We start from the raw sequence: 19,397 nt of genomic DNA on the forward strand, positions 1-19,397 counted from the left end.
TATGAATAAGTTGAATAGGATTGGTCCTAGGACTGACCCTTGGGGAACACCACTAGTTACCCCTCTCCATTCTGAAAAATTACCATTTATTCCTACCCTTTGTTCCCTGTCTTTTAACCAGTTCTCAATCCATGAAAGTATCTTCCCTCTTATCCCATGACAATTTAATTTTCGTAAGAGCTTTTGGTGAGGGACCTTGTCAAAGGCTTTCTGGAAATCTAAGTACACTATGTCCACTGGATCCCCCTTGTCCACATGTTTGTTGACCTCTTCAGAGAATTCTAATAGATTAGTGAGACATGATATCCCTTTACAGAAACCATGTTGACTTTTGCGCAACAATTTATGTTCTATGTGTCTGACAATTTTATTCTTTGTTTCAACTGCTTTGCCCGGTACTGACATTAGACTTACCGGTCTGTAATTGCCAGGATCACCTCTAGAGCCCTTCTTAAATATTGGTGTTACATTAGCTATCTTCCAGTCATTGAGTACAGTATCTGATTTAAAGCACAGGTTACAAACCATAGTTAATAGTTCCACAATTTCACATTTGAGTTCTTTCAGAACTCTTGGGTGAATGCCATCTGGTCCCGGTGACTTGTTACTGTTAAATTTCTCAACTAATTCCAAAACCTTCTCTAGTGACACTTCAATCTATGACAATTCCTCCGATTTGTCACCTGTAAAATACGGGTCAGGTTTCGGAATCTCCCTAACATCCTCAGCTGTGAAGATTGAAGCAAAGAATTCATTTAGTTTCTCTGTGATGACTTTATTGTCTTTAAGTGCTCCTTTTGTATCTCGATCGTCCAGGGGCCCCACTAGTTGTTTATCAGGCTTCCTTCTTCTGATGTACTTAAAAAAATTTTATTACCACCTTTTGAGTTTTTGGCTAGCTGTTCTTCAAACTCCTTTTTGGCTTTTCTTATTACATTTTTACATTTAATTTGGCAGTGTTTATGCTCTTTTCTATTTACCTCATTAGGATTTGACTTCCACTTTTTAAAAGATGCCTTTTTATTTCTCTCTGCTTCTTTTACGTGGTTGATAAGCCATGGTGGCTCTTTTTTAGTTCTTTTACTGTGTTTTTTAATTTGGGGTATACATTTAAGTTGAGCCTCTATTATGGTGTCCTTGAAAAGTGTCCATGCAGCCTGCAGGGATTTCACTCTAGTCACTATACCTTTTCATTTCTGTTTAACTAACCTCCTCATTTTTGCATAGTTCCCCTTTCTGAAATTAAATGCCATTGTGTTGGGCTGTTGAGGTATTCTTCCCACTACAGGAATGTTAAATGTTGTTCTATTATAGTCACTATTTCCAGGCAGTCCTGTTATGGTTACCTCTTGGACCAGATCCTGCGTTCCACTCAGGACTAGTTCGAGAGTTGCCTCTCCCCTTATAGGTTCCTGTACCAGCTGCTCCAAGAAGCAGTCCTTTAAAGTATTGAGAAATTTTGTCTCTGCATTTCATCCTGAGGTGACATGTACGCAGTCATGGGGATAATTGAAATCCCCTACTATTATTGAGTTCTTTATTTTGATAGCCTCTCTAATCTCCTTTAGCATTTCATTGTCACTATCACTGTCCTGGTCAGGTGATTGTTAATAGATCCCTATTGTTATATTCTTATTAGAGCATGGAATTCCTATCCATAGAGATTCTATGGAACGTGGATTCATTTAAGATTTTTATTTCATTTGATTCTACGTTTTCTTTCACATATAGTGTCATTCCCCCCCCCCCCATGACCTGTTCTGTCCTTCCGATATATTTTGTGCCCTAGAATGATTGTGTCCCATTGATTGTCCTCACTCCACCAGGTTTCTGTGATGCCTATTATATCAATATCCTCCTTTAACACGAGGAACTCTAGTTCACCCATTATTATTTAGACTTCTAGCATTTGTGTACAAGCACTTTAAAAACTTGTTACTGTTTATTTGTCTGCCCTTTTCTGATGTCAGATTCTTTATGTGAATGTTTCTTGTCTGATCTGGCCCACTTCATCCTCTTCTCCTGACTAAAACCTAAAGAATCTCTATCAGTAGACTCCTCTAAGAGAAATCTCTGTCCAATCCACGTGCGCCTCTGCAGCAATCAGCCTTCCCCTATCTCTTAGTTTAAAAACTACTCTGCAAGCTTTTTAATGTTAAGTGCCTGCAGTATGGATCCACTTTGGTTTAGGTGGAGCCCGTCCTTCCTGTATAGGCTCCCCCATTCCAAAAGTTTCCCCAGTTCCTAATAAATCTAAACCCCTCTTCTCTACACCATCATCTCATCCACGCATTGAGACTCAAGCTCTGCCTGCCTACTTGGCCCTGTGCATGGAACTGGAAGCATTTCTGAGAATGCCACCATAGAGGTCCTGGATTTCAGTCTCTTTCCTAGCAGCCTAAATTTGGCCTCCAGGACATCTCTCCTACCCTTCCCTATGTCACTGGTACCTACATGTACCATGACCACTGGCTCCTCCCCAGCACTACACATAAGTCTATCTAGATGCCTCGAGAGATCTGCAACATTCGCACCAGGTAGGCAAGTCACCATACTGTTCTCCCGGTCAACACAAACCCAGCTATCTATGTTTCTAATGATCGAATCTCCCATTACTAACACCTGCCTTTTCCTAATGATGGAGTTTCCTCCCCCGGAGAGGTAACCTCAGTGCGAGACGATACCCAGCATCATCTGGAAGGAGGTTCTCAACTATGGGAAGGTTTCCCTCTGTTCCCGTTGACTGCTGTTCTTCTCTGGGCCTTTCATCCTCCTTAACAGCGCAGGGGCTGTCCGACCAGAGGTGGGACAAATCTACAGTGTCCCGGAAAGCCTCATCAACATACCTCTCTGCCTCCCTTAGCTCCTCCAGTTCCGCCACCCTAGCCTCCAAACCACATACATGGTCTTTGAGAGCCAGGAGCTCCTTGCACCAAATGCACACATACGCCACCCACCCACAGGGCAGGTAATCATACATGCTACACTGAGTGTAATAAACAGGATAGCCCCCACTCTGCCACTGGGCTTCTGCCTGCATTCTCTCCTACAGCTACCTAGGTTAATGGTAGGGTTTTTGTTTAAATCAAGAAGTTTTGATTATAGTTTAGTTTAAAGTTTTAAAGAATGGCAAGTGTATCTTGCCCCCTTTTCACTCCCCTTCCAAACTCCCTCTCAAAAATCCCTGTTAGCGGTCCCTGTTCGCAAAGCTGTTAGGAAAGGGCTAGATAATAACACCTAAAATACCATAATGCCACTATATAAATGCATGATATGCCCACACCTTGAATTCTGTATGCAGTTCTTGTCATTCCATCTAAAAAAAACCGGAACTGGAAAAAGTACAGAGAAGGTCACAAAACTGTTTGGGGAATGGAACAGCTTCCATATGAGGAGAGATTAAAAAGATTAGGACTATTCATTTTAGAAAAGAGTCGACTAAGGGGATATGATAGAGGTCTATAAAATCATGAATGATGTGGAGAAAGAAACTGGATACAATTAACTTAGGCTTGAATAGAGACTGGGAGTGGATGGGTCATTACACAAAGTAAAACTGTTTCCCCATGTTATTTCTCCCCCCCACCGCACCCCCCACTGTTCCTCAGATGTTCTTGTAAACTGCTGGAAATGGCCCACTTCGATTATTACCATAAAAGGTTTTCCTCCTCCCCTCCACTCCTGCTGGCAATAGCTCATCTTAAGTGAACACTCTCCTTACAGTGTGTATGATAAAACCCATTGTTTCATGTTCTCTTGTGTGTATATAAATCTCCCCACTGTATTTTCCACCGAATGCATCCGATGAAGTGAGCTGTAGCTCAAATAAATTTGTTAGTCTCTAAGGTGCCACAAGTACTCCTTTTCTTGATGTGGAGAAAGTGACTTTGGAAGTGTTGTTTATCTCTTCACATAACACAAGAACCAGGGGTCACCCAATGAAATTAATAGTTACCAGGTTTAAAACAAAGAAAGTACTTCTTCAGGCAACATACAGTCAACCTGTGGAATTCGTTACCGGGGCTGTTTTGAAGGCCAAAAGTATGATTAGATAAGTTCACGAAGGATAAGTCCATTAGTAGCTATTAGCCAGATCCAGGGAATGGATCACTTGATAAATTGCCCTGTTCTGTTCATCTTCATTTGAAGCATCTGGCACCAGCCACTGTTGAAAGACAGGTTACTGGAATAGATGGACCATTAGTCTGACTCAGTATGACTGTTCTTATTCCCCCAACTTCTCTCCCACCTTTCTTGAACAATGTAGACAACACCACCATCCTGCTTTAACCCTGCCATCATCTTTGACTCAAGAGCTCCTAGATCCTCACATCCAGCCTGTCTTAAGTCTGGTCCACACAAGGTGCTTTTGGCAGCAGATGTCTTGGTCAGGGGATTGATGAAATGTGATTCCCTGACCCACATAGCTATGCTGACAGCGGCACCTAGTGTAGATTCAGTATTGCTGATGTAAGGTGCTTCCAAGTGTAAACCTGGCCAAAATCTTGCAGATTCTTTCTGCATAATGTCTAAGATAAGGCTTTTCCTATCTTCCACACAGTCAAAACTCTCATCCAGGCTCTTTTCTCAGATCTCAATATAAATTTTTTTATTAAGATGCTTAAAAAAAAAAGTGTACAGAGTTTAAACGTAGATGTTTCTGGTTATCAGGGAAAAACGGACAGATTATGAAGAGGTGCGAAGTTCGGTTTAAGATTGGATGGCGTGAGGAATACAAAAACTGCAATATCTCCGATTGGGGGTAAAAGGTTAACGGGTCAAAGTACAGACATTGAGATATGAAGGTATGTTCATATAATTGCTATGTTCAGGTTTGGAGTATAATGAGTGGATACAATGATGAGGATGGATTGACCCTTATTTGGTGAGATTTAATGTTCAGTGAGTTTATGCAGTTCATATGATCCAACAGACAAAGTCTCTCGGTCCCTTTCTCATAGTCGATGCATGATGTCGCTCTGGCGCATGCCTCCTGGTACTGTCGGTGGCCAGTGATGTGTTCGGTGTAGCTGTCCCTGGACCATCAGATGGTGTCTGAGACCATGAGGCACTGCCTGAGCCATGTGTAGCGTGGACTGATCCTGCAAGTCCACAGCACACGCTCGTTGCAGGGGTCCCAGGCGCCAGGGCTCGGACAATCGGGGCATCCATCTACTACAATATCCTTCTCCCTGGCCTTGACAAAGGCAATCTTGCCCCACTTGTATCCATTCAGAATGCTGCTTATCACTCTTTTAGCCTGCTGTTTTGACCTTGTCTTCCCTCTCCACCCATTTTGTTATTATATCAAACATAAGCTGCTTGTCTTCACTGCCAAGGCCTTTCCTGCCTATCCCCACCGTACCGATCATCTCTCATTCAGTATCAAAAGTTCAGCTCCTTTCTCTGATGGGCCCGTGATGACAGCTTCCATCACCCACTTGTGAAATTTTCAAACAGGCACCTTTGTGCTTTCTCCCATGCTGCCCCTCATACTTGGGAGCTCTCTTCCCTGTAAACATTCACTTCATTGACCTCCTTCAAACTTTTTACTGCCATGATAACTACAAAATACTTGACAACGTTTAGTCCACTGGTATGCTGAGACTACAGCCTGTCACGCTAACTCACATTGTCTCCTTGTTTCCTTGTGCTTGCTGTCTGATTTCCTGTATCCGTCTGTTGTCTCTTTTTTTATACTTAGATTATGTGAGCTCTTTGGGGCAGGGACCATCTTTGTTCTGTGTTTGTTCAGTGCTTAACACAGTGGAGTCCTGGTCCATGACTTCATCTGTGCCTCCTAGGTACTCTGTCTGGTACAATAATGATAATTCAGATCTTTCTTTGTCAAAGCCAGACTGTTCCACTTGATACTTCATATGCTGTTCAGTCAGGGTAGAAACTTCTGGAAAACTTGGGGCAAATTGGGCAAACTATTCTGGAGATGCTGAGGCTCAAAAAATACGGGGGCTTTCACTTGTGAATATCCCACTAACTTTTTGGTTTGTCATACCTCCAAAAAAGGCTTGGCATAGGAACTTCAGAACAGGTTTTGCGCACTCATTGAAGAGGGCAAGAGAATGTGGCAGGATGTATATGAGTACCTGTTTAAGAAGTCACTCACTGTGGAATAGCTTCAGTGGTTCATAACTATCAATATTTTGCAATTTAACTAATATATAATCTCGTATAAAGTGATTATTAATTTTGTGGAAGCTAATCTTAGCATTACTTGTTTTTCTTGAATATTTGAATGCAAAACAATGTTTTAAAATATTTACCATAATCCAGGTTATTACCCGGGAATACGTGCTTTCGTAAATACAAACCTTGAAAAATTGCCTAATTTATCTCATGGTGAATGGGAAGTACTCACAACTTAATGCTTTTACCATTATTTTTCCAATATTCTTTCAGTGTAACAGAGAATTATTGTAAATTGTAACAAATAAATGTAAATTGTAAAATTATTTCGGAAAAAGAGAAGCAGACAATTCTCTTCTGTCTTCCTTATGGATAAAGGAGTTGTGTGCACAGCAGAGTCTGGCAAGGGTCAATTTTTTGCAAAAATTTCAATTTGTGAGTGTGTTGTCAATCCTGTAAATTACAAGTTGTTTGGGAGGGATGGTTGTGGGTTTTTTTGTTTTGTTTTGGTTTTGGTTTTTTTGCATGGATGGCTATATATTGAACATTATCTTGTGCTACAGTAGGTTTAGACAATGGAAGCTTACTAATGGCAGAACATTTAAAATAACTAGTACACATATGCTTTCCTTCTGTGTGAATCTTTGCCTCCCGCCTTGTGTCAATTTTTCTTGAATGGCAGATAGTTACTATATTTTTAACCGCTTAACTAGCATAGGGCTAATAGGTGTTCTGTGTCTATTGATATGAAGTTCGACCAACCTGTATTAAATTGTTAATATTTACAGGTAATGGATATCTTTTCTGCCTAAACTAGAAACCTTGTGGAAGCCTATTTTTTTTTTATCACTGAGTAGGGATAGTCTTCATAGATATTGCTGTACACCCATAATGAGTGTGTGTGTTCAAGGAGGTGTACCTAATACAATACATTGCTAATTTTTTACAGTGTTGTATTTTGTTCAGATATCATGATACAATTGACTTTAAGTTACTTCTAATGCTCTGGGGGTAAAAGTTTTTTTTAAAATGTGGAGTATTTACAAGTAAGCTTTTCTATGTTTACATTTACTTCTGTTGTTGCTGGGTTTTTTATTTTTTTGTTTTGGTTTTTTTAACTTTTTGGATTTGTATATGCTCCCCTATCAGAGTCTGCAAAAGAATTTATACCCCACTGGAAAAAACTCTATTCTGCTAGTGTGGTTTGATCTATCAAAGACTAAGTGTATCTAAAGCTGTCTTAAAGGACTCCTTTATATTGAAACTGAAATAAATGTTCTTAAGCAAATTTGTTTTTTCTGTTTCATATGGATGCAGCTTGCTCTTAAGGGCTGATCTCTGGCATTTAAAAAAAAATTTAGTTTAAGGAAGAACAAAGACTCCAGAATTTGGCAAACAGGTGCTCACAAACCTGAGCTGTACAAAGCAACTGATTAGTGTTTCATTTAAGACATTGGTATTTCAGAAACAAAGTATATCTAAGTTTAACAGCCAATAGTTTTGATAGTTTTTACACTTAATAGTTTGATAGTTTTTACACTAGTTCATCTCCACTTATAACTGCACACTGCGTAATCCTACAAAGGCATTTGGGAATTAAGTGCTGGACAACCTCTGCAGGCTTGGGCCCTCCATATCTTAGTGTAGATTTTTTGTTATAATTACTAACTCAGCCCTGAGGCTCCATATTGCTTTTATTCAGTGGCTTTTATTAGGGTACTAGAAGTCATTTGGTATCTTGAAAGGGTTTGGCTTTTTCATATTGAAGATTTTTGATAAATCCACTCTTTTGTAAAGAAAACTCTTTCTACCACCATGTGGACACAACCTAGCACAGCGATTCTCAAACTCTGGGTCGAGACCCCAGAGTAGGTCCCAATTCTGTTTTAATGGGGTCGCCAGGGCTGGCATTAGACTTGCTGGGGCTGAAGCTGAAGCCAAAGGGCTTCCGTCCTGTGTGGTGGAGTTCAGGTTACAGGCCTCCTGCCTGGGGCTGAAACCCTTGGGTTTTGTCCCCCTCACCTGGGGCGGCGGAACTTGGGCGGGCATAGGGTTCGGTCCCTCCTCCTGGGGTCGTGTAGTAATTTTTGTTGTCAGAAGGGGGTCTCAGTGCAATGAAGTTTGAGAGCCCGTGACATAGCACGGGGGTGGCCAACCTGAGCCTGAGAATATACCAATGTACATTGCCAAAGAGCCACAGTAATTCTTCAGCAGCCCCCCCATCAGCTCAACCACCCCGCTCCCAGCACCTCCCACCCACTGGCAGCCCCATCGATCAATGCCTCCCGCACCTCCCAATCAGCTGTTTCGGGGCGTGCAGGAGGCTCGGGGGAGGGGGGGAGGAGCGAAGGCACTGCAGGCTCGGGAGGGGGCAGGAAGGGGTGGAGTGGGGGCAGGGCCTGTGGCAGAGTTTGCGCAGTGAGCACCCCCCAGCACATTGGAAAGTTGGCGCCTATACAAGGAGCCGCATATTAACTTCTGAAAAGCCTCCTATGGCTCCAGAGCTACAGGTTGGCTACCCCTAACCTAGCAGATTATCACTGATAGTTTTGCTTTGTTACCAATATTTTAAACTGAGCACAAAATAGTATAAAATATATTTATGGTGATTGTCAAGTTACTCACCATGGTTTAAACCCACCAGTAGTATAAGATTGTGTGTAGAAGAAAGGAATCCTTTTAGCCACAAAAATACGTTTGTGTTCATTAAGGATTACATCACTTCACATTTCCCTCATGAGAGAAACCATGAACTGATTATTCAGTGGTATAATGAGATGCATATTGTTTTAGTCTTTATCCCTGTTAAATGCTTTGGAAGAAATTACTTCCTCTATACTTGTGCATGTAAATATACGTAATACTCCTGTATATTCTGTACGTAGTGTTTGAGGTGCTTTCCATACTTGTATTGGAATTTAAAGTTCCATGTGATCGCAAAGGTGCAAAAAAGTAAAGTCTTTCCTTGATATCAGTATTGCTGTCGCCTCCACGTGTACGTGAAGAGGGCTTCACTTTAGTTTGGAACAAAAATAACTGTTCTTCAAATAACAATTCAATATGGAAGATCCTCTATATAGCAAAATGCACTTGGGGATGTTGTTGTTTTTCTGCTGGGAGATCTGTCTCGAATCTCTAATGTTTAAATGGAGGGGGGAGTTAATAAATAGCCTTTGAATAAAGTTTTATTTCTGAATTTATTTTGGCTGCCAGTTCAGTTAATGGTGATAATTGGAAATGGTGGCTGAAAAACTCAATATGTCATCTTGAAAGTAAGTAGTGGACTGTTTCCTTTCCCTCTTCCCCTGCTATCCAGGATGCATGGTGGTAGCAAACTGTGTAGTGTTGGGGTCCTCTTTCCTTGGTCTTCCTACCACAACTTCTTCAGTCATGAAGGGCACCCTTCTTCTTGAGAAGCTTACAGTGGTTCTGTTCTGAGAGCATTGGTTTATTACCTCTTCAAAGGTTTTCCACTTCACAAAGCTCAGAATATCAAGTGGTATTGCTGTATTGCATGAGTCAAGTATTTTCATTTTGCATTTTTAAATTATTTTAATACTCAGTTTCAAAAAAGTCTTCGGAACCACGATCTTTGCCAAATCTCATTTTTCTACATAATTCATGTAGCTCTGCTAAATAAATGGAGGCCTTTCCAGATGATTTAGATTTCATGTGCCTCATACTAAAAATAGCCTTGAATATAATCACGTTCAGTGTGCAGATAGTGTTTGACTTCCTGTAAGAGACAATAACAGCAAAAAAATGAATTGCTTTGTAAAACTAGGAGTGGCGTTAATTTGGTGTTTTCTGTACTTGTTATTTAAGCTTTTTTGCAGAATGTATCTCCAAAAGGTGTGGCTAAATAGCATTTGCTTGCAGTTATAGATGGTAACTCTTTTAGTAGGCTTGTAGTGAATACAAGTTTTGCTGTAAGTTACAGTCAACTGTCTGATGTAAGGCACAGAAAGAAATTGTGTGGGGCTTTTTGGCCTGAACTGCCAGAACAACCCTTTTATTCTTGATGGTTCTGTCAGTGCACACTTAAAAATACTCCAAAGTTTGTTTGCTTTGAGTGCTACTTCTGTGTTCAGCTCTTAACTTCTAGATTTCTTTTTTTTTAATGTTGTGATTAAACCTTCAGTACCTTGAATTGAATGTGTAGCTTTTCTGAGCCTGAAACTACTTTTCAGAAACAAAATTTTTTTCAACAAGGCCCCTAAAATATCAAATTAGAAATCACTTGTTTGAGTAGTTATGCATCTAATTTTTGTTAATTTTATGCACGTGTACTTTAGATTTGTGATCTCAATGTGTTTTTTTGTTTGTTTGTTTGTTTTTTACTGTTTCTAGATTTGAGTATCAACGGTCACATTACTTCTCCTTTTTTATCACTAAGATTATGATTATTTTCATGTTTCCAGTGGCTCCCCCTGTAAATACAAAACATAGAGCTTAATATCTTCATGTTGTCCAAGTTATCCATAAATATAATTTCAGAGTTCACTTCAAGTTGTTGGATTGTTCTGTGGCATGGAAGCTTATTTGATATTGCATGATTTTAATCCCCCAAAACAGCATAGTGCACTGTGTGGTGGTGATAGCACTACTTGCTTTAGAGATGGGAAGCACCACTGCTTTAAAAATCTGGGGAACAATATCACTTTCCTTTAATAAAACATTAGCTAATGTACAGAATTTCATGCAATACTTTTCCTTACATACTTTATATTACCATGCTTCCTTACATGCTCAGAGGAGTACCATGGTAATATAATGCAGTGGGGCGCAACTGTGGGGCACATCCCCCTAGGGGGGCACAGAGGTTCAGGGGGGTGCAGCGGGGCCCGGGCCACCCCCCAGAGAGGGTGGGAAGGGAATACCACCCAGCCCCGCTCCGCTCTGGCCCTGCTCCCAGCCATGACTCCACTCCTGGCTGCGACCCCAGCTGGGGCTCCCAGCCCCACTCACGTCCACGACTCCTGAGGGGGCCCACACAGATTCCATTATGGGTTGGGGAGGGGCAACATAAAAAGTTTGGGGACCACTGATATAATGGATGGATTATTATTATTATTACTATTTTATTATTATTTTACTTCAGTCAGGGGTGAGACCTTGTTATGTATGTCAACGTTTTTAAGTGAACAGCCACAAAACCTTATACTGTAACTTGTTTTTGCAAAGTGCTACATTAGCAGGGTTGTCATTAAGTGTTTCTATTTGATACAGAAATTAAATTATGTAAATCTGGGTTTGCAAACTTTCATATTCATTTTTAAGAGGTTTGATGATTAAAAAAGTTGAATTTTAAGTTGAGACATCCTAAAGGATCCTAATTTTCAGAGGATAAGTGCTGAGCACTTTCTGAAAATCAAACTTCCACTGTCTGTCTAGTTGAGTGCCTAAAAATTGAAGCACCGAGAATCACTAAACACTCCTGAAAACGTTGGCCCTTATATTTAAATTACAGATGTGCTTTGGATTCAAAAGCTGAGAGCTAGTAATAGCCAAATTCCAAAATCTTATTTTTTATTTGGCTCAATAAAAATTGTACCATTTCTTGAAGCTCAAATTCTGTTCTCAATTCATGCGTCACCTTAAAAAGGTTGTTGAGAAGATGTCCCAGCTGCTCATAAACATCTAATTATCTGAAACTTTCACTTTAATACAAATTTTAGGACTATGTTCCCATCTCTTACCTTACAAAGATCTTTTTTCATAGTTATAAAGGAATTCCAGGAGTATGTGGAACCGGAAGAAGGCTACCAAGGATCACCACAGAGAAGAGGTCCTTCATCATCTGGCCAAGAAGATGAAAATGTTACTTTGCCACTTGGAGAGAATGTTCTGACTCACAATCTTGGGATCCCTGTGCTGGTGGTTTGTACAAAGGTGAGCTTGAACTTGAGTTTACTAGAAAGGTTAGTTACTTTTCCTTTTGGAAGATATGTTTGACGCAGATGTTTGCAAGCTGAAAGTGAAAGTTCTGGATTTAGAGTAGAAAACCCCCCCCCCCCTTTTTTTTTTAACTTTTGGTGTATAAACAACACTTAATATTAAAAATCTAAAACATTTTTTTCTTTTTACCATAGAAGGATTGAGAAAGATCAGTCTAGTCTTTTCAGTTTGGCTGAACGACATATTAGAGGTCTAAAATGTGGATTTTCTCCATCCTTAATTGTAAAAGGGAAAATGTTATGTTTATCAAAAAAAAAAAATATTCTCCAAGTGTGTTCAGGCATTTGAAATAAATGCTTCCTTTTTCCATCATATTTCACTTACATTGTATCTCAGTTTTTCCTTAAATTGTCTGTGGGTGGTAGTGTAGATGAGATCTGAATTTCTAATGTAAAAAAGAGTTAATTGAGAAGGGTACTTTCAAGTTATCTTTGTACATCATACAGTCACATGAGTTACCTGAGTTACCACATAAGAAGGTGTTTAGCAACTAATGACTTAATGAAAATAGTATTTCAAAAATACACAATTAGGGCATCAACTCAATTTCTAGTTTTAAAGAATGGATATTTCATGCTATAACTTTTAATGACGGCACTTTTTGTCTTTGGTAGCTTGTGAGCATTTTACCCATTGGTTAATTAGCGTGGTCTCCCCAACAAAAAGTGTGAATTGAATGCTGATTAATACAAGGGAAGATGTGTACAGTAGAACCTCAGAGTTACGAACACCAGAGTTACAAACTGACTGGTCAACCACGCACCACATTTGGAACCGGAAGTATGCAATCAGGTAGCCCTGAGATCAAAAAAATAAATAAATAAAATCCCTGCACACCAATACAATACAATACTGGGCTAAACATAAACTCCTAAAAAATAAAGGGAAAGTTTTTTAAAAAAAAAAAAAGATTAGACAGGGTAAGGAAACTGTTTCTGTGTTTGTTTCATTTAAATTAAGAGGGCTAAAAGCAGCATTTTTTTTCTGCATAGTAAAGTTTCAAAGCTTTATTAAGTCAATGTTCAATTGTAAACTTTTGAAAGAACAACTATAAAGTTTTGTTCAGAGTTACAAACATGTTAGAGTGGCTCCATTCCCAAGGTGTTCATAACTCTGAGATTCTACTGTATATTTCTACTTGAAGAAAATGCAGGTTATGTGCAAGGAAGTGTTAAGCGGCTTTGCTTTTTTTTTTTTTTCCTCCAGTGTGATGCAGTGAGTGTACTAGAGAAGGAACATGACTACAGAGAAGAACACTTTGACTTCATTCAGTCACACATTCGTAGATTCTGCTTACAGTGTATCCTTTCCTAATCTGAGGATAGTGGCAGAATAAAATGTGGAAGATAGGAAATGTATTTTATTATAGTGTGTGAGGGAAATAAAATAACCTAAGGAAAAACTGCATCTCAGAATAACTTCTGGTATTTTGTAACTTGATATATAGTATTTGGAGTGTAGTTATGAAAATACATTAAGAGATTTGTCAAGTTTGTTTGTTTATTTATTTATTTATTTATTTATTAATCTGAAGCCATACAGTTGATCTAGGGTCTGTTACATTCCTTGGCAAGGGACTTCAGTTTTGAGATGCACCACATTGTTCTTTCTCCCGGAACGTGGATTTCCATACTAAACTTGCAGCCTATGACTTATATATATAAAACAGCTTTCTGGTGTCTATATTGGTCAACATCTTAACAGATGAATCTGTTCCCTAAGTGACATGATTCTCATCCTCTTTTTCCCTCCCAAAGGTGCTGAACACCTACAGTTTCCATTGACCTCTAAAAATTGAGCTAGTAGCACCCTACTCTGAAAATTTTATCTATTACTCAATAGCAAACTTAAAATATTATTTCAGTTGAATTTAATGTTTAAGTACTGTACTTTATAGTTTTCCTTAAATGAAGTAATTAGATGGAGCTGCCTTGATTTATACATCAGTTAAGGAAGAAAAGAACCTTGACTTGTTGTATAAGTACATTGTACATAAAACATATGGTTTTCACTTTACCACACCTGCCTTAGTGGTAGAAAAGGATGCCGTTTTTATGTAAGTTGATGTAAGAAATATATTTTTCAAACTTTTTTTTCTGTCTGATGCCCTTATCACTGAAATGTTGTATTTCCTTATGAACACAAGTGAAACGTATACCCCAAGCTTTAGTGCATTTAATTCTTCAACAGAAAATAAAATCGCAATTTGGATGTGAAATATTCCGTTCTAATGTGTGGAATTTAAATTTGTTAATGTAGAATGAAAAATTCTTCCCACATAAACAATTCATCATTAGATCCATAATTGCTCCTTCCCCCTCTTTCCCTCCCCAATATAATTGTCTCATTCTGTGAAATACGTCAATATCTGGTTAGAAGTCTGCCTACCAAAACCGTATTTCACAAAAAAGGAATAATTTGCATCATTTTCTTGTACTATTTTCCATAAGTAAACAGGGCTAAAGATAATTAATTGAAAGGGTTGTTTAATTGTAGGAGCAAAATGAAGTAAATTTGTAAAGAATCTGATATCTAATAGTCACATCAGTATGCTGGAAGGAAGTTGGAAACACTATTTAGACTGGTTCTCCAGTAGGTACTGTCTCGGTTTTAAGAAAAAAAAATTGTACTTACATTGTTTTAGTGCTCAGCCCCTAGGTTTATTATAGTCTAACACTCTTGTGTTCAACATTAGCTTAAAAAAAGCATAGTGGCTATAGATCTATTTACCCAGAATGATTATGCCATCTCAACATCTTGGTAAGCATAGCCTGTGTTTTCAGAGTGAGAACTGTGCAATGACCTCTTAATGACATAAAACTGTTACAAAGGAAATACAGGAGTATGGTAATAAGATTACTTGCTTAAATGTGCATGCGCTGTGCCAATAATCTTTTGAGTCCAAAAAAGCAAACCTTGCCCTAAAACTTTTTTTTTCCTGTAGACCTGCTGGTTGGGACAATGAAAAGAAAATTGCTATTTTACATGAAAACTTCACAACAGTGAAACCAGAAGATGCATATGAAGACTTCATTGTAAAACCTCCAGTAAGAAAGGTACAAAAGAGTTAATTTTTGAAATTCAGTGTAAAGAAACTACAAATCACTTCACCATAATTGGATGACTGATATTGACTATTAATAATATAGAACTTCAGCTCATATAGTAATATGCTTTTCTTCTAAATGTTAAATGACTTTTGAAGTACTGGCATACGTTCTCTAGTGGTCTAGGGCAGGGGTTCTCAAAAGGGCTGTCAATTAATCGCAGTTAACTCATGTGATTAAATAAAAAAATTAATTGCGATTAATTGCACTGTTAAACAATAGAATACCAATTGAAATGTATTAAATATTTTTGGATGTTTTTCACATTTTCAAATATATTGATTTCTATTACAACAACAGATTACAAAGTGTACAGTGCTGACTTTATATTATTTTTTATTACAAATATTTTCACTGTAAAAATGATAAACAAAAGAAATAGTATTTTTCAATTCACCTCATACATGTACTGTACTGCAGTTTCTTTATCATGAAAGTCCAACTTACAAATGTAGTTTTTTGTCACATAATTGTGCTCAAAAACAAAACAATGTAAAACTTTACAGCCTACAAGTCCACTCAGTCCTACTTCTTGTTCAGCCAAACACTAAGAGAAACAAGTTTTTTTACATTTATGGGAGATGCTGCTGCCCACTTCTTAATTACAATGTAACCTGAAAGTGAGAACAGGCATTCACATGGCACTGTTGTAGCTGGCGTCGCAAAATATTTACATGCCAGATGCACTCTTCATGCTTCGGCCATCGTTCCAGAGGACGTGCTTCCGTGCTGATCATGCTTGTTAAAAAAAAAAAAATAATGTGTTTAATTAAATTTTGACTGAACTCCTTGGGGGAGAATTGTATGTCTCCTGCTCTGTTTTACCCGCATTCTGCCATATATTTCATGTTATAGCAGTTTCGGTTGATGACCCAGCATGTATTGTTCATTTTGAGAACACTTTCGCTGCAAAATTTGCCACAATACAAAGATGATACCAATGTGAACAGCACTCAACCCAAGGTTAAAGAATCTGAAGTGCCTTTCAAAATCTGAGAGGGATGAGGTGTGGAGCATGCTCTCAGAAGTCTTAAAAGAGCAACATTCCAATGCAGAAACTACAGAACCCAAACCACCAAAAAAGAGAATCAACCTTCTGTTGCTGGCATCTGACTCATGATGATGAAAATGAACATGTGTTAGTCCGCACTGCTTTGGATCATTATCGAGCAGAACTCGTCATCAGCATTGACACGTCCTCTGGAATGATGGTTGAAGCATAAAGGGACATATGAATCTTTAGCGCATCTGGCATCTTTCGACGCCGTCTACAACAGTGCCATGCAAGCACCTCTCACTTTCAGGTGATATTGTAAACAAGAAGCAGGCAGCATTATCTTCTGAAAATGTAAATAAACTTGGTTGTCTGTGCGATTGGCTGAATAAGAAGGAGGACTGAGTGGACTTGTAGGCTCTAAAGTTTCATATTGTTTTGTTTCTGAATGCAGGGTTGTTGTGTTTTTGTTTTTTTTTTTTTACATAATTCTACATTTGTAAGTCCAACATTCATGATAAAGATATTACATTACAGTACTTGTATTAGGTGAATTGAAAAATACTATTTCTTTTGTTTTTTATAGTGCAAATATTTGTAATCAAAAATAAATATAAAGTGAGCACTGTACACTTTGTATTCTGTTATAATTGAAATCAGTATATTTGAAAATGTAGAAAACATCCAAAAATATTTAACTAAATAGTATTCTATTATTGTTTAACAGCGCGATTAATTGCGATTAATTTTTTTAATTGCTTGACAGCCTAGTTCTCAACCTTTTTCCTTGCTGAGTTATCCCCTTCTTCCCCATGGTATAAAAACTTCACATCCCAGCTGTGCCACAACAACTGTTTTTCTGCATATGAAAGTCAGGGCCAGCATTAGGGGGTAGCAAGCAGGCAGTTGCCCAGTACCTCATACCATGGGGTACACTGCAAAGCTAAGTTGTTCAGGCTTCAGCTTAAGCCTCGGTTGGTGGGTTTGGGGCCCTGGGCTGCAGTTCTGCCTGGTAGGGCTTTAGCTTTCTGCCCTGAGCCCTAGCAAGTCTAATACTGGCCATGCTTGGTAGACTCCCTGAAACCTGCTCATGGCTCCCTAGGGGGCCCAGACCTCTGGTTGAGAATCACTGTTCTAGGTATTTTTCGTTCGTGTCAGAATGTTACTTTTTAACACTAATGGTTGCTGAATCACAGCCCCCAAAATACTAATTTTACCTAAAATTCTAACTTCAGATCACATGCACATGCAAAAATCACACTGAGTCCATAATTTGAGTTCTATAGAAGGGCTCCTATTTATTTTATTACTTGTTTTAAATTATCACCAAAATATATTCTATACTACAAAATTCTATTTGTAGAGTAGATGTGGAGCACAATCTAGGAGTACAAATAAATATTCTGTAGACTGCTAATTGTCTGGACAATGGTCAAGTAACTTATTACAGATAGAGGAAGAATGCATTCTTCTCTAATGGGGCTGGAGTAGGGTAAGTAATATGTAAAACCCTTAATTGCTATTTCAGGCCATATTTGACAACTCTCCAGGGTTTTTTACCTCCTGTCTTGGGTGTTTGCAGACCCATCTAAAACCCTGGTAAATTGGGAAAGAAAGGAAGAGTGGGGTCATTTGAAGACACTTGCAGGGAGGGAGGAGGAGAGGGGAATGGGCCTGTTGTTCTCCCTTAAAGATGCTAAAGATATAGCACACCACTGGCAACTCTTTTTTTAGGCAGGGGCATCTATTGCTCTGTTGTTGGAGGTATGGGAGAGGCAGCCCTCCAAAGTTCAGGCAACCATCCTTTTTGAACAACAAACCTTTGCCGGCTTTAGTACATTTGAATATGAATATTATTTATCAAATATGTATACAGCCCACTGCCAGATCCTCATCCAGGGAATTGTCCTCAGAAAATGTTTTTTTGCAGCTATTCCAGGCAAGTCATTCTAAACCCAAAGCTTTTACTGGAAGTAGTTTCATTGCTGCTTAAAGTGGTAGAGATATCTATTAAAAAATATAAAAGCAGCACGTCTTTATTGTGGTCTAATGTACGGGGCAAGTGACTGTTCAGTTCTGATGGGTTCAACTGCCCATCAGAACTTTAGTGAAATGCATCTGCACCATAGGTGCAGGTGTGGATGCCCAGCAGTGAAGCCGCTAATTGACTACACTGTTTAGGTATCTGCATGAAATAGTTTGCTTCAGATATTAAAAAGCTGATGGTATTTGATGGAAGATCGAATATTTGCATGTAAATACAGCACTGAACTAGTTCTATACACTCCTTTCTTGAAAGGAAAAAAAACAGTTAAAATATTTCTACAGCTGTGCCTATTTAACCAGCAAAAGTATGGATTAGGGATTCATATAAATGTTTGTTCTTGAAGTTTACATGGGATCAATATCAAATCCTGTCACTGTTATTTTACACTTGTTAACTATTAAAAAAATGCCAGACAGAAGGACATAGCAAACTTACTGCCCAGTTAGGAGTAATTCTGCACCTGAAATAAGCCACAAGTCATAGAATGAATGTAAAAGATTCAATGGATGTAAGAAGTTGAAGTTAGGCTTTTGTTTTTATATGCTGCTATAATTGTTTATAGTTTGGGTGACCACATTCTGTTTCTAAAGAGAAATGCATTGTTCAACAGTTAGTCCATGAGAAAGAGTTGGCAGCAGAAGATGAGCAAGTGTTTCTTATGAAGCAGCAGGTAAGAACATGAAAATGAAACTTTGAAATGAAAGATTACTTGAATAAACAATGCTTCACTTTGAACTTTTCAATGTTATATGAAGTTTAGGGCAAAGTACATTGTTTTTAATATTTCATTTTTGAGTGGGTATCCATTATTTTATTTTTCAGATTAAAATGGTATCATAAAACTTAGAGTGCATAAGAAATGTCCATTTTTATTTTACTTCCATGCATATGAATAGAAAGTATGGCCACGATTTTCAAACTTGGAATACCTGTTAGTTGAGAAGCTGGGGATACTCAGCACTCTTGAAAAATAAAGGCCACTTTTTGGTGCTGAAGTGTGGATATGGTTGCCTAATTTTGGGCACTCGAATTGGAAAATGTGTGCCTGTGTCTTCTAAAAATGGAATCCTATGACCTTTTTGGATGTTTGCCATAACTGAAAATATTAGGTGTACCTTAAGAAGCTTGGCTGTGAATGGATGTGGCA

The 19,397-nt window shown here is 38.5% G+C and overlaps 1 protein-coding gene across 3 annotated transcripts in view; it reads left to right on the plus strand.

Moving 5' to 3' along the window:
• Positions 1-19,397, plus strand: part of DYNC1LI2 (dynein cytoplasmic 1 light intermediate chain 2) — a 49,177-nt gene that overhangs the window by 18,574 nt on the left and 11,206 nt on the right. For all 3 annotated transcript variants that reach the window (XR_006275233.1, XM_038368408.2, XM_038368407.2), the window contains exons 5-9: positions 11,867-12,036; positions 13,309-13,402; positions 14,023-14,158; positions 15,047-15,158; positions 18,861-18,920. Coding sequence is in view for 2 of the 3 variants with exons in the window: in XM_038368408.2 (XP_038224336.1) it covers positions 11,867-12,036; positions 13,309-13,402; positions 14,023-14,158; positions 15,047-15,158; positions 18,861-18,920 (572 nt within the window). In the remaining variant the exon portion in view is untranslated. The remainder of the gene's footprint in view (positions 1-11,866; positions 12,037-13,308; positions 13,403-14,022; positions 14,159-15,046; positions 15,159-18,860; positions 18,921-19,397) is intronic.

This window comes from Dermochelys coriacea, chromosome 12 (assembly GCF_009764565.3).
Source record: "Dermochelys coriacea isolate rDerCor1 chromosome 12, rDerCor1.pri.v4, whole genome shotgun sequence".
NCBI lineage: Eukaryota > Metazoa > Chordata > Testudines > Dermochelyidae > Dermochelys > Dermochelys coriacea.